The sequence below is a fragment of the Oncorhynchus masou genome, chromosome 18 (assembly GCF_036934945.1).
Source record: "Oncorhynchus masou masou isolate Uvic2021 chromosome 18, UVic_Omas_1.1, whole genome shotgun sequence".
Classification (NCBI taxonomy): Eukaryota; Metazoa; Chordata; class Actinopteri; order Salmoniformes; family Salmonidae; genus Oncorhynchus; species Oncorhynchus masou.
Window position 1 is genome coordinate 65375595 of NC_088229.1, and position 14802 is coordinate 65390396.

The 14802-nt window shown below is 43.3% G+C and overlaps 1 protein-coding gene across 3 annotated transcripts; it reads right to left on the bottom strand.

Annotated features, from left to right (window-relative positions):
- Positions 1-361: 361 nt before the first annotated feature.
- LOC135505143 (APOBEC1 complementation factor-like) lies at positions 362-14411 on the bottom strand. 3 transcript variants are annotated; one of them, XM_064924270.1, is made up of 12 exons: positions 14310-14411; positions 11351-11494; positions 10713-10847; positions 10493-10623; positions 10051-10289; positions 9674-9838; positions 9459-9556; positions 8630-8909; positions 6224-6411; positions 5899-6035; positions 4963-5099; positions 362-4775 (listed from the first exon to the last, which is right to left on the bottom strand). In XM_064924270.1, the coding sequence occupies exons 2-12, from the start codon at positions 11447-11449 to the stop codon at positions 4624-4626; spliced, it is 1761 nt and encodes a 586-aa protein (XP_064780342.1). In that variant the 5' UTR covers positions 11450-11494; positions 14310-14411; the 3' UTR covers positions 362-4623. The 3 variants fall into 3 exon arrangements, with proteins under 3 accessions (XP_064780342.1, XP_064780339.1, XP_064780341.1); XM_064924267.1 differs by having other exon boundaries at positions 6224-6435; XM_064924269.1 differs by lacking the exon at positions 14310-14411 and adding an exon at positions 14103-14282 and having other exon boundaries at positions 6224-6435.
- Between the last annotated feature and the right edge of the window lie 391 nt (positions 14412-14802).

A 14802-nucleotide genomic window follows, 5' to 3' on the forward strand; every position in this document is an offset into this window, starting at 1 on the left:
ATTTATGTTCTCTATTTCAATGCAGTTCAATGTATGTACAGCATTGAAGCACTAAATAAGACCAGTGCTTCACTACGCAACCGGCCTTTGGGTTGATGGGCAACAAGCCATTACGCTGAATGGAGGCTGTGCTCAACAGGATGACGGCGGAAATATGTTTTGAATGTAGGGCAGCTTCAGTGCCCTTCCATAGCTCATCTCCCATGGAAATGAAGATAATTTGTTTATGATCAGTTGATTCACGTTTTTTTTTGTGTGTGTAATTATGTACAGTGCTTATTTTGAATAGAATGAAACAATTTAAATATTGTGGCACACTTCTTAGTTTTATGTAGAAGGAATAAAGTGAAGAAAGCTAGTCTCAAAATGCAATTGGTTCATTTATCACAGGCAATTACAGATTGTGAAACGTTAGAATTACCAAGCTGCACGACACGTTGTTTCACAAAAGGGTTCCCATTTCTCCTTACATTTCAGATGTGTATTTATTTCTCTCCTTTGTGATTTTTTCTTAGATCAATTATTGAGGCACAAAGAATTTGAAATATCCAAAAACAATATACAGTGCCTTGCGAAAGTATTCGGCCCCCTTGAACTTTGCGACCTTTTGCCACATTTCAGGCTTCAAACATAAAGATATAAAACTGTATTTTTTGTGAAGAATCAACAACAAGTGGGACACAATCATGAAGTGAAACGACATTTATTGGATATTTCAAACTTTTTTAACAAATCAAAAACTGAAAAATTGGGCGTGCAAAATTATTCAGCCCCCTTAAGTTAATACTTTGTAGCGCCACCTTTTGCTGCGATTACAGCTGTAAGTCGCTTGGGGTATGTCTCTATCAGTTTTGCACATCGAGAGACTGAAATTTTTTCCCATTCCTCCTTGCAAAACAGCTCGAGCTCAGTGAGGTTGGATGGAGAGCATTTGTGAACAGCAGTTTTCAGTTCTTTCCACAGATTCTCGATTGGATTCAGGTCTGGACTTTGACTTGGCCATTCTAACACCTGGATATGTTTATTTTTGAACCATTCCATTGTAGATTTTGCTTTATGTTTTGGATCATTGTCTTGTTGGAAGACAAATCTCCGTCCCAGTCTCAGGTCTTTTGCAGACTCCATCAGGTTTTCTTCCAGAATGGTCCTGTATTTGGCTCCATCCATCTTCCGATCAATTTTAACCATCTTCCCTGTCCCTGCTGAAGAAAACCAGGCCCAAAACATGATGCTGCCACCACCATGTTTGACAGTGGGTATGGTGTGTTCAGGGTGATGAGCTGTGTTGCTTTTACACCAAACATAACGTTTTGCATTGTTGCCAAAAAGTTCAATTTTGGTTTCATCTGACCATAGCACCTTCTTCCACATGTTTGGTGTGTCTCCCAGTTGGCTTGTGGCAAACTTTAAACAACACTTTTTATGGATATCTTTAAGAAATGGCTTTCTTCTTGCCACTCTTCCATAAATGCCAGATTTGTGCAATATACGACTGATTGTTGTACTATGGAAAGAGTCTCCCACCTCAGCTTTAGATATCTGCAATTCATCCAGAGTGATCATGGGCCTCTTGGCTGCATCTCTGATCAGTCTTCTCCTTGTATGAGCTGAAAGTTTAGAGGGACGGCCAGGTCTTGGTAGATTTGCAGTGGTCTGATACTCCTTCCATTTCAATATTATCGCTTGCACAGTGCTCCTTGGGATGTTTAAAGCTTGGGAAATCTTTTTGTATCCAAATCCGGCTTTAAACTTCTTCACAACAGTATCTCGGACCTGCATGGTGTGTTCCTTGTTCTTCATGATGCTCTCTGCGCTTTTAACGGACCTCTGAGACTATCACAGTGCAGGTGCATTTATACGGAGACTTGATTACACACAGGTGGATTGTATTTATCATCATTAGTCATTTAGGTCAACATTGGATCATTCAGAGATCCTCACTGAACTTCTGGAGAGAGTTTGCTGCACTGAAAGTAAAGGGGCTGAATAATTTTGCACGCCCAATTTTTCAGTTTTTGATTTGTTAAAAAAGTTTGAAATATCCAATAAATGTCGTTCCACTTCATGATTGTGTCCCACTTGTTGTTGATTCTTCACAAAAAAATACAGTTTTATATCTTTATGTTTGAAGCCTGAAATGTGGCAAAAGGTCACAAAGTTCAAGGGGGCCGAATACTTTCGCAAGGCACTGTAACTATACAAAAATTGTCTGTTTTTTGGTATAAAAAAACAGGTTGGAAGTGCTATACACACTTTAATACTGTCACTGCTTAGGCATTTATGCTTATCAGAGTGTCGTTTTGTACACTGAGAAGGGTGTCAACACTTCCTATGTCCATGTTCGCAGGCCTAGGTTGGGTGTAAGGCAATAAGAGAAATAAGCTAAATAGAATGAAACAGATCTTCGTCAAGATGATTGTCCATAGCTAACACTCCAGATATATTACTCCAACGTAAAACAATACATTTTGAACAATAAATATACCGTGACTCAAACACTTTTCCGTAGACGACAAAACTCTTAACATCTTCAAATAGGCATCTTAAAATAGGCAGTTCAGTTTCACAGCAGCTTGTGGATGGATTTCATTTTCCGCACACTATGACATTGGAAAAGAGAGGGAAACAAATTCTGTGTTTGCATTTGTAAATACTGAGACACAAATAGCACAAAAGAAACCCCTCACTATCAAAAGTGACTGAACCATGCCAGTGTTTTTAGTCTAACAATGTACAACCGTGCAACAACATCAAAAGGTACTTGCAGCACATTTAGGTAGAAAGTAAAAGCCATCCTTGAAACTAGAAATCCCTGACATTTAAAAACTATATTTCTATAGATGATTTATGAAGGAATCTAAATGAGACTTTTAGGGGTAATTTAATAAACTTAAATGGGGACACTTCAACTTCTACACTATTGGGTCAAAGGAGACCACTAGTCTGTCACTATGAACCAGCAGCTGTGTCATAAAATAGACAATGAGTATAAAAAAAGTAGTGGCTGTCAAAATAATGATAAAGTACATAAGAACCAATCAAAACTATCTCTGACAATTTGCTGACTCTACAACATCCAATTAGGGCCCTCCTCTAGAACTAAATAGATCCACACAATCAAATGAAAAGACATAATGGATACTACGTACACTGAACAAAAATATAAACGCAACATGCAATAATTTTACTGAGTTACAGTTCAAATAAGGAAATCAGTGGGTTAATTATGCCCTAATCTATGGATTTCACATGACTGGGAATACAGATATGCATATGTTGGTCACAGATACCTTAAGGAAAAAGTAGGGACGTGGATCAGAAAACCAGTCAGTATCTGGTGTGACTGCCATTTGCCTCATGCAGCACAACACATCTCCTTCGCATAGAGTTGATCAGGCTGTTGATTGTGGCCGGTGGAATGTTGTCCCACTCCTCTCCAATGGCTGTGCGAAGTTGCTGGATATTGGTGGGAACTCGAACACGCTGTCGTACATGTCGATCCAGAGCATCCCAAACATGCTCAATAGGTGACATGTCAGGTGAGTATGCAGGCAATGGAAGAACTGGGACATTTTTAGCCTCAGGAATTGTGTACAGATCCTTGTGACATGGGGCTGTGCATTATCATGCTGAAACATGAGGCGATGGCGGTGGATGAATGGCACGTCAATAGGTCTCAGGATCGGTCACGTTAATCTCTGTGCATTCAAATCGATATCGATAAAATGCAATTATGTTTGTTGTCTGTAGCTCATCCCTGCCCATACCATAACCCCACCTCCACCATGGGGACCTCTGTTCACAACGTTGACATCATCAAAGCGCTCGCTCACACCTCTCCATACATGCTGTCATCCATCTGCCCGGTACAGTTGAAACCGGGATTCATCCCTGAAGAGCACACTTCTTCAGTGTGCCAGTGGCCATCGAAGGTGAGAATTTGCCCACTGAAGTCGGTTACAACGCCAAACTGCAGTCAGGTCAAGTCCCTGGTGAGGACGACAAGCACCCAGATGAGCTTCCCTGAGACGGTTACTGAGAATTTGTGCAGAAATTCTTTGGTTGTGCAAACCCACAGTTTCATCAGCTGTCTGGTTGGCTGGTCTCAGAAGATCCCGTAGGTTAAGAAGCCAGATGTGGAGGTCCTGGGCTGGCGTCGTTACACATGGTGTTCGGTTGTGTGGCCGGTCATACTCTAAAATGACGTTGGAGGTGGCTTATAATAGAGAAGTGAACATTCAGTTCTCTGGCAACAGCTTTGGTGGACATTGCTGCAGTCAGCATGCCAATTGCACGCTCCCTCAAAACTTGAGACATCTGTGGCATTGTTTCGCATGACAAAACTGCACATTTTAGAGTGACCTTTTATTGCACCCAGCACAAGATGCATCTGTGTAATGATAATGCTGTTTAATCAGCTTCTTGATATGCCACACCTGTCTAGTGGATGGATTATTTTGGCAAAGGAGAAATGCTCACTAACAGGGATGTGAACACATGTTGTGGGTATGAAACATTTCTGGGATCTTTTACATGTTGAATTTATATTTTTGTTCAGTGTAGTTTTATATAGTCTGAACTACGAATGAATGCTGGTAAATGGTATGACGTTCCAGGATGGCCCTAGTACACTCCATAACCGTCTCCACGGGTTGCCACGGTGAAGGCGGGATAGCCTTCGTAGGCAGTGTAAGCTGCCATGTCCTGGTGCAGGGAGACGGCCTGTTTGAGCTGGGAGGCAGCTACTGAGGCTGAGGTGTTCGCTATTGTGTAACCTGCAGATCAGGAGACAAGACATGGGTTTGATAGCTATTCAAATTGCATTTCAGTTGTTCAAGCTCATATCTTGTCGTTATTGTGGAGTCTGTATGATGTTCAGTTTGAACAAGTTTGTGGTTCTAAGCAATCTACTCTAGAGAGAGGGTGGTATGATGGTTAGTCTTACGGACATTCACAACATACCTGGGAATGCAGCAACGGCTGCAGCGGAGGCCTCGGCTCCTTCTGTCTGCAGACCCAGGGTATGCAGGGCGTGCTCCGCAGCATGAACCTTGGCCTCATCCACAGATGTACACAGCTTGGCTGGGGTGAACGGATGCCTGGAGGAAGGGATGGACGAAGGAAGGGAGGGAGGGAGGGAGAGAGAGAGAGGGAGAGAGGGAGAGAGGGAGAGAGGGAGAGAGAGAGGGAGAGAGGGAGAGAGGGAGAGAGAGAGAGAGAGAGAGGGAGAGGGAGAGGGAGAGAGAAGGTTAAAGGGTTATATTATCCAAGGGATCCTTGGATAGAGGAAGCCGGCGGGTTGACTAGTGGTTAAGAGCATTGGGCCAGTAACCGAAAGTTGCTGGTTTGAATCCCCAAGCCAAGCAGGTGAAAATCTGCCGGGGTGCCCTAGAGCAAGGCACTTCAACCTAATTGCTTCTGTAAATCACTGTGGATTAAAGTGCCTGCTAAATGATTGCAATGCTAGAGGAGAAGGTTACAGTAACGATCGTTGTTGGAGGTAAGGTCGGACCTAGTAGGTTAATCATTTTTTATTTACGATAGCCGGCAAAAAAAACATGAAATAGTAACAACCGAACGTGCAGCTTTGTAGGGCTGAAAAGCAACAATTCAAACTCAAGATCCCACAAACAACAGGTGGGAAAAGGCTGCCTGAATATGATCCCAAATCAGAGACAACAATAGACAGCTGCCTCTGATTGGGAACCATACCAGGCCAACATAGAAAAAGAAAAACTAGACTACCCACCCTAGTCACACCCTGACCTAACCAAAATAGAGAAATAAAAGTTTCTCTATGGTTAGGGCGTGACAGTTACAGGGTTATATTATCCTTTGATATAGGAAGCCACTACTGAAACACATTAGATGTGGCTATTAGGTGGCTGTGTTTCTTACACATTAGGGTATTGGGTGGACAGAGCCGGAATGGTGACTTTGTAGAGGAACAGTTGGCTTTGATCAGGTCCGATGGCAGAGTGAAGCTGATAAACTGGCTGCCCCCAGTTGTTCTTCTGACACACATCCTCCAAGATCTGGAAGAAGACATGAAACATTAATAGATGTGTTTTTCTGAAACATTTAAATTATTGTGTCAGCAGAATGCTGAATACCTTATTTACGGCTAAAAAGTATTCAAGTGCGTATGTGTTTGTTGTCCCGTCAGTTCTCATCAGGTCTGGACGTGTGTGTGTGTCTGTGTGTCTGTGGTGTGTGTGTGTACCTGTGGTGTGTGTTTGATACCGGGAGGCTTCACAGGGTTCATGGGCGTGAGTTCCATGCCTGGCAGCAGGTCAAAGAGCTTGTCCTCGGGGTGCTTGTCTGTCTTTAGCTGGTAGGTGGCACAGCCTCGGCCTAAACCTGCGTAGGCGAGGTATCCGCGACCACCCATCCCGCGTATGCCCGCTGCCCCTACAGGTACATTCATGTAAATTTCTAGGAATGCAAGAAGGCATTATATCGAATCAAATCACCAGAAATCACCTGGGAGGCAATCAATACCTTGTAAAGACTGATCATAGGTCATCCAGGCCAGCACAGTACAGCGATTCCATTTTTGACATGTTAAATTTCCCCCCAAATCCAACTTGATTGAATGATCGTACTTGTCATACTAGATTGTAATATGCAGCCATGGAGAGCACATTTTGAATGACAGTCAGGCATCCTAAATCTCTTACTGCTAAAAAATAAAGCAGTACAGCATTATTCATAGTGCTCAATGCATGAACATAGGTACATTATCTCTATTAGGAGATCAAACATTAATGAAAGAACATACAGTATATCATTGCAAAATGTGGATTTGGCTCCGGACTGAATTAAGTACATTATAGATTTCTCTGATTCAAACAAACAAAACCATTTCAGTTGAATCCTGAAACTACTCTTTGATGCTGGTTTGCATTGGATTTGGATATCTCAAGTGATTACAACATATACCATTGGCCTTATCAACTACTCAAAGACACAGATTGGTAGATAAATGCCATATATATATATATATATACAGTGCCTTGCGAAAGTATTCGGCCCCCTTGAACTTTGCGACCTTTTGCCACATTTCAGGCTTCAAACATAAAGATATAAAACTGTATTTTTTTGTGAAGAATCAACAACAAGTGGGACACAATCATGAAGTGGAACGACATTTATTGGATATTTCAAACTCTTTTAACAAATCAAAAACTGAAAAATTGGGCGTGCAAAATTATTCAGCCCCCTTAAGTTAATAATTTGTAGCGCCACCTTTTGCTGCGATTACAGCTGTAAGTCGCTTGGGGTATGTCTCTATCAGTTTTGCACATCGAGAGACTGAATTTTTTTCCCATTCCTCCTTGCAAAACAGCTCGAACTCAGTGAGGTTGGATGGAGAGCATTTGTGAACAGCAGTTTTCAGTTCTTTCCACAGATTCTCGATTGGATTCAGGTCTGGACTTTGACTTGGCCATTCTAACACCTGGATATGTTTATTTTTGAACCATTCCATTGTAGATTTTGCTTTATGTTTTGGATCATTGTCTTGTTGGAAGACAAATCTCCGTCCCAGTCTCAGGTCTTTTGCAGACTCCATCAGGTTTTCTTCCAGAATGGTCCTGTATTTGGCTCCATCATCTTCCCATCAATTTTAACCATCTTCCCTGTCCATGCTGAAGAAAAGCAGGCCCAAACCATGATGCTGCCACCACCATGTTTGACAGTGGGTATGGTGTGTTCAGGGTGATGAGCTGTGTTGCTTTTACGCCAAACATAAAGTTTTGCATTGTTGCCAAAAAGTTCAATTTTGGTTTCATCTGACCAGAGCACCTTCTTCCACATGTTTGGTGTGTCTCCCAGGTGGCTTGTGGCAAACTTTAAACAACACTTTTTATGGATATCTTTAAGAAATGGCTTTCTTCTTGCCACTCTTCCATAAAGCCCCGATTTGTGCAATATACGACTGATTGTTGTCCTATGGAAAGAGTCTCCCACCTCAGCTTTAGATATCTGCAGTTCATCCAGAGTGATCATGGGCCTCTTGGCTGCATCTCTGATCAGTCTTCTCATTTTATGAGCTGAAAGTTTAGAGGGACGGCCAGGTCTTGGTAGATTTGCAGTGGTCTGATACTCCTTCCATTTCAATATTATCGCTTGCACAGTGCTCCTTGGGATGTTTAAAGCTTGGGAAATCTTTTTGTATCCAAATCCGGCTTTAAACTTCTTCACAACAGTATCTCGGACCTGCCTGGTGTGTTCCTTGTTCTTCATGATGCTCTCTGCGCTTTTAACGGACCGGTGGATTGTATTTATCATCACAGGTGGATTGTATTTATCATCATTAGTCATTTAGGTCAACATTGGATCATTCAGAGATCCTCACTGAACTTCTGGAGAGAGTTTGCTGCACTGAAAGTAAAGGGGCTGAATAATTTTGCACGCCCAATTTTTCAGTTTTTGATTTGTTAAAAAAGTTTGAAATATCCAATAAATGTTGTTCCACTTCATGATTGTGTTCCAATCATACTTTCGCAAGGCACTGTATATATATATTTATATATATATATATATATATGTATATATGTATATATATATATATGTGTGTGTCTGTGTCACTGATTAGCTGTGGAGAGGAATCAGAGAGGTTACCCACCTCTGACTGAGGGCGTGCGCACCAGGCCACGGCCCCCCACAAGCCCCTTGGCAATGGGGAAGCGGAACTGATTAGGAATAGCAGCATATATCTGGGGGGCGTAGAACACGGGGGCACCCAGGTAGGCTGCTGAGGGGTCATACACCTGGCCCAGTGTGTAGGTGTACTCCCCCTGGAGCACGGCCCCACCCCGGCCACCTGTACCCCGGGTGTAGCGCACGTAGTTGTCCTTATCCACCGGCTTAGCCAGGGTCACCTCCACGGGAGAGCCATCCACCAGCTAGGGGAGAAGTTGACATTTGGATCTATTCCGTGTAGAGGCAGGTTGTGGCTGGATAATGCATTGGTGTATGACATTGCTTGGTTCTGATGGCTTATCGTTCAGCTGGAGCCTGGTAGGGATGAGACTTTGATTCCCACATGAACTGAATATGTTGAATATCTGCTAACTGTGAGTCACTTAGATAAAAGCATGTGTCACCATGACATTACATGTCCTGGGATAGGCCGGTGAGAGAGAGACCAGTGAGGGAGAGAGGCCAGTGAGAGAGAGAGAGAGAGAGAGAGAGAGAGGCCAGTGAGAGAGTGAGAGAGAGAGACCAGAGAGAGAGAGAGGCCAGTGAGGGAGAGAGGCCAGTGAGAGATAGAAAGAGAGACCAGTGAGGGAGAGAGAGAGAAAGAGAGACCAGTGAGGGAGAGAGGCCAGTGAGAGAGAGAGAGAGAGAGAGAGAGAGAGAGAGAGAGAGAGAGAGAGAGAGAAAGACCAGAGAGAGAGAGAGAGAGAGAGAGAAAGACCAGTGAGGAGAGAGGCCGGTGAGAGAGATTATACCTTTCCATTCAGTGCGTCCATGGCGCTTATCGCATCCTCTCTCTGGGTGAAATGGACAAAGGCATAGTCTCTGATCTTCTTCACTCTCTCTACAGCACCTGTAGATCATCAGCATACATCTGCTTACTAACCCCATCATAACACAGTCACATACGGAAATTTGTTGTTGACCCCAAACGGGACCCACTATCCGACTGAGCTTTAATTGAACCTGCCTGGTTTGATACTGTTGAACTCCTTCTCGATGGTCTCTTCTGTAGTGGCCAGCATTAAGTTCCTCACGTAGAGAATCTTCACCGTTGCCATGGTGTCCTCGTCCACTTCCACTTCAGGCTCCGCCCAGTCCACGGCAATGGCGTGCCCCCACAGCAGGATCCTCCCTGGGGAAGGAGATCAGGAAGTTCAACACTTCAGCCAGTTAGCCCACCCAAAGTAATAAGGTACACGCTTCTTTTCAAAGCCTCAAAGTCATCATGGTTCAGTATGATTTACTGTGTCCTTCCATAGGCTTATGCTACAATGGTGTTGTTTCTTGACTGACTGGGATTATCAGTACTATGCCTGTTAACAGTATATAATATGGGTTTAGCACCTGGTAGTAGTTTCCTCCTGGCCATGGCTGCAGCGCGGTGACTGTTGTACTCCACAAAGGCGAAGCCCCTGTTCTTGGTCTTGTCCGCAGCACTGGGGTAAACAATCACCTCCAACACCCCATCTGTTACTTTCTTCATCTCCATCAGGATCTCCTCTCTCTTCTTGGATTTGGGGATGCCCCCCACAAACAGACGACAGTTGTCCACACTGGCACACACTCCCAGGAGCCTTCCGTTCCTGGAGAATAAACAGATTGGATTGAATGGAAAGATTGATTGATTTTTTGTCAACAATGAAACCCAATATTGTTACTGTCGGGTGCGTGTTGGGAGTCATGCATTCAGTTTTCCATGACTCATGCGTCTGCTTGTGCTGGCTAACCATTAGGCTACACAGGGCTTTTCCCCCATTTCATTCCATTGTGTCATGTGATTGCTTACCTGATTTCATAGTTATTGAGCTGTTTCATGGCGGTCTTGGCTTCATTTTTGTTGTAAAAGGTAACGAAGGCATATCCTCGATTATTGCCGTTGAAGTCCATCATCATCCGAACCTCAAAGATTTTCCCAAACTGTGAATTGAAAGGGGAAGCGTTTGAAAACCAAGGACACACAACAGGTTACACTTTGGGAACTGATTTAACTGGCAAACCTATCTTACTTTCTCACAGTGGGGGACCAGCTCATCCTCAAAGAGGTCTCTTGGCAGCTTCCCCACAAAGATCTCACTGCCCCTCTCTGGGGGAGGGCCTTCCCAGCCTGGAGGGGGCCCGCCGTACCTCCTCTGACCATTCTCCTGTAGACACAACGGACTGATGGTGAGTAACCAGGGGTTTGTAAGGAGATCCACCTGAAATGTCCTTTGTAACGCAGGTTTCATTCCGAATGAGAGATTTGAGCATTCATATAGAAATCTCCCAGATATCCTTGTTATCTTTGATGACCTTGTAGTTATGCACAAATTGCCCAGACAATCCCCATAACAATGCAATACAAGCTGTAAAATCTCCAACCAAATGAATTTGACATGCAGTAAGACAGAGGGATCCTGTCACTTGTGTCTTTCACCAGAGGGTGGCGCCCCATTATCAATAATTGTAACGAAGGCCAAGGGAAAGAGCTCACTGGCACGTGAATAGCTTTGAAACTGATGGAGAGACCTCCGATTTTATCAGAGCACTTCACATTACACATAAACCCCATAAGGAAGGATGACTTGTGTGGAGGACTTATGATAACACTCATAGATTTGGTCATAGATTAGGCGAAAGCCCTACATGCTTTGGATATGGCTCCTACCTGCAGTAATTGGTATTCTGTGCGCTGAATGAGCGCACGCAGCGCGGCCTCTTTCTGCATGCCCGTCAGTCCATCCCCAGATTTTTGATTAGATTCCATTGTGAGCGATTGTCAGCAGTAAATCAGCGAAATTAGGGGTGCTCACTGAAATCAAATCACAGTTCAGAACACGTCAGAGAGAACATCCTAAACAACCCATAACTAGAGCTCAATGTGTCATCAAATCACACTGTAGCCTTCTTTTGCTACTATTTGAACTTTTTAGGCATAAACTCTTAAACTGTTTCAGAACTTCAGTACTCTATCACGCATGAATCTACATATAGTAAATCAAATGCGCTATGTATTGTAAGTTCCTTTTGAGACTCATTTGGTCTCAAAAACCTTTACAGAATGATCAGGTATGATTTTGGCTGAATGGCGCCCCCAGCAGGTACTCAGCTGTTATGCACCATGATGACACGTATTTCATTCAGTTCCAGGTTTAAGACAGCTCTGTAATTATTAACGCAACTCAGCCCAAACAGCAGACAACCACTGAGGCCCCTTTCTCTCAATCTATTCCACCCACCACCACCATACACATCTTCCCCACACTCTCCCACTCATGTACTGTGACATACAGGAAGTCCTTAAGCAACAGCTTTGAATAAGGGCTCCTTAATCAATCCTTTGATTCTCAATGGCCAATCACAAGACACAGCAACACGCCCAACGCTCGCGAACTATAGTCCACTTCAAGATAATCCCTTTAGTTGGTGAGAGGTTGATTAAATCAGTAGGAAGATACAGTAAACAGGTCACTCTGAGTGTTGCAAGGATTTCCATCCTGATTGAGAGGCCTCTCTTTGTTTCTTCCCACACATATGGATCAAAGAGAAAGAGAGAGGTCCTGCTGGTGATGACAAGGCTCCACTCCTCCAGATCAGAGGGATGGGGAACGAGGGAGAGAGAGGGGGTCACAGGGTACGTGACGGCCACACAAACCATCTTCAAATGGCCTCAAGTGCCAATCATGACAGAAATTATGTCATACACACACCTTCTTCCCCCAAATATAGTCGAACCAATTTCTCCTTCAAGACAATGAATTCTCCCAACACTTTGTTTTCACTGTTCACTCCTCACCACTCTCATCGAATGCTCCCTGGAAGACTTTGTTGAAAATGTCAAGACGCCAGGCAATATAAATAAATACTGGAGTTGACCTGCTCTCAGGTCGAGCCCCATCATTTACCACAGTCAAGCCAGAGGGGGCATGGTTTCTCACTCTCATTTAAGAGTTCAGATTGATTTCACAATATCATTAGTAACAATACTGGGACCCAGGTCGCATATTTTAATCTGTGAATTCAATATTAGCTGCCATTATGATACTCTCCAGGTCTGTGTCTAGAGAGATGAGTTATTTCGGCATCATTCACTTGCAGAACATTGGCGTAGGCAGCCAACCATGGCAACAGCACTATTCCCTGACCAAGAAAAACACTAAATTAATCTCTACAGTCAAAGACGAGGTATTGGGTTCCGTTGCCACTTTGAGCCTAGGCTAACACCTGGGGAGGGAAACGGTCTTTAGGTTCTATTTCTGTTCTGGGTGGCTTGGAGAGAAGGTGTCATTATGAGGCTCTAAGCCTTGAGTGGATGTACTACTACTACAGGACTCCATTACTCAATTAAATTCAACTCAACTCATCTCAATTAATTTCAATTCAAGGGGCTTTATTGGCATGGGAATCATATGTTAACATTGCCAAGCAAGTGAAGTAGATAACATACAAAGTGAAATAAATAATACTCTCAATTCAATTGAAGGTCTTTATTGGCTTTGGAAACATGTTTACATTGCCAAAGCAATGTTCCCCCTCTCTCTCTCTCTCTCTCTCTCTCTCGTCTCTCTCTCTGTGTGTGTGTGTGTGTCTGGGGCTCTCTTCATGATAGCCTGGTTACCGTTTGCGTAAACAAGATAACTAGATGGAGCCTTGTCTGGCGGTGATCAGTAGCTGCTTTTTGGAGTTTTGTTGACTGAAGCTAAATACACACATGGCTGAAATGCCACTGTGTTGGTCGTGTTTGCTGCTGGAAAAACAGGTCCAAAAAGATTTATAATGGAAATCATATCAAATAGTTTGGACTTTCATTTCATATTTTGAGTAGTCTCTTCAGTTTACTTGCTTTTATTACTACAGTCTTAGAAAAAGGGTTCCGAAAAGGTTCTTCGGCTGTCCCCATAGGAGATCCCTATTTGCTTCCAGGTAGAACCCTTTTGGAAACGGTTCTACATGGAACCCAAAAGGTTTCTACCTAAAACCAAAAAGGGCTCTTCAAAAGATTGTCCTATGGGGACAGCCGAAGAACCCTTTTAGGTTCTAGATACCACCTTTTCCCCCCTAAGAGTGTACTTTTACCACAGGACTTCAAAGTTCAAAAGGAGCCATAACTCGTTCCATATGTTTATTGGCATCTGACATACATACCAAAAATAACCACTGTTAATCAGTTTGACTTATATGAAACTGTAGGCACACTACTGTGAATTCTACATGCTGACTATAATAGAATCGACAATTGGCACATACAAATGCTGCAAAATGACAAACTAGTGAACAATATGACTATGTCAAACAAGGCTCTTCCCCGTTAGACATGTCACACATGTGACGCCTGCAACATCAACACAATTAACAGAAAATGACAACCAACCATCTATATGAAACCTTCTAATCATGTCCCCCTCCCTCTAGGTTCTTACCTTGACTGTGTCCTCAGTACCTTACAAGTCACCCAACACAACACTTGACCACAGTTGATCAGTTAGATCAGTCACACGAAAAACATCCCCAGTGAGTTCAATGAGACTCAGCATGCTGGAAGAGAGCAGATCTCCAAAGGGGAGATTTCTTACAAGACTCCAAAGCAGCAGAGACATAACAAGGAAGAGTTGGTGAGCTAAGCTTACCTGAGCAATTTCAGAGATCACCACCCGGAAGACTCAGTCCTTCATTCTAGTGATTTTGAAACGTGTCACTGGGGTGATTCGGTAATTACATCATATCAAACTCCAAAGGTTCACTGTCCTGGAGCTGCTTTATGAGCCTGCTGGGTTAAACTTTAACCAGCCCTATCTCTCTCTGCCTCTCTGCCTGCAGAGAGAGGAACCTTTTGACCAGGGATAACAAGATCATGGTGCTCTCAGCCAGACACTGCTCTGTTAACTAAACAAAGCAATTTACTGTACACTCTCAAGAATTCTACTTTTGAACAATAGTGCAACACCTTAAACTTTTTACTCAAGAATGTGTTTTTCTATGTAAGAAATAGGGCCACAATAACATGGGTGTACAGTAAATGAAATGACCGTGTAGTACTCTGATGACAACAGATATTTATTACCAACTGGGTGGTTTGAGCCCTGAATGCTGACAGCCGTGGTATATTGGCCATATACCACA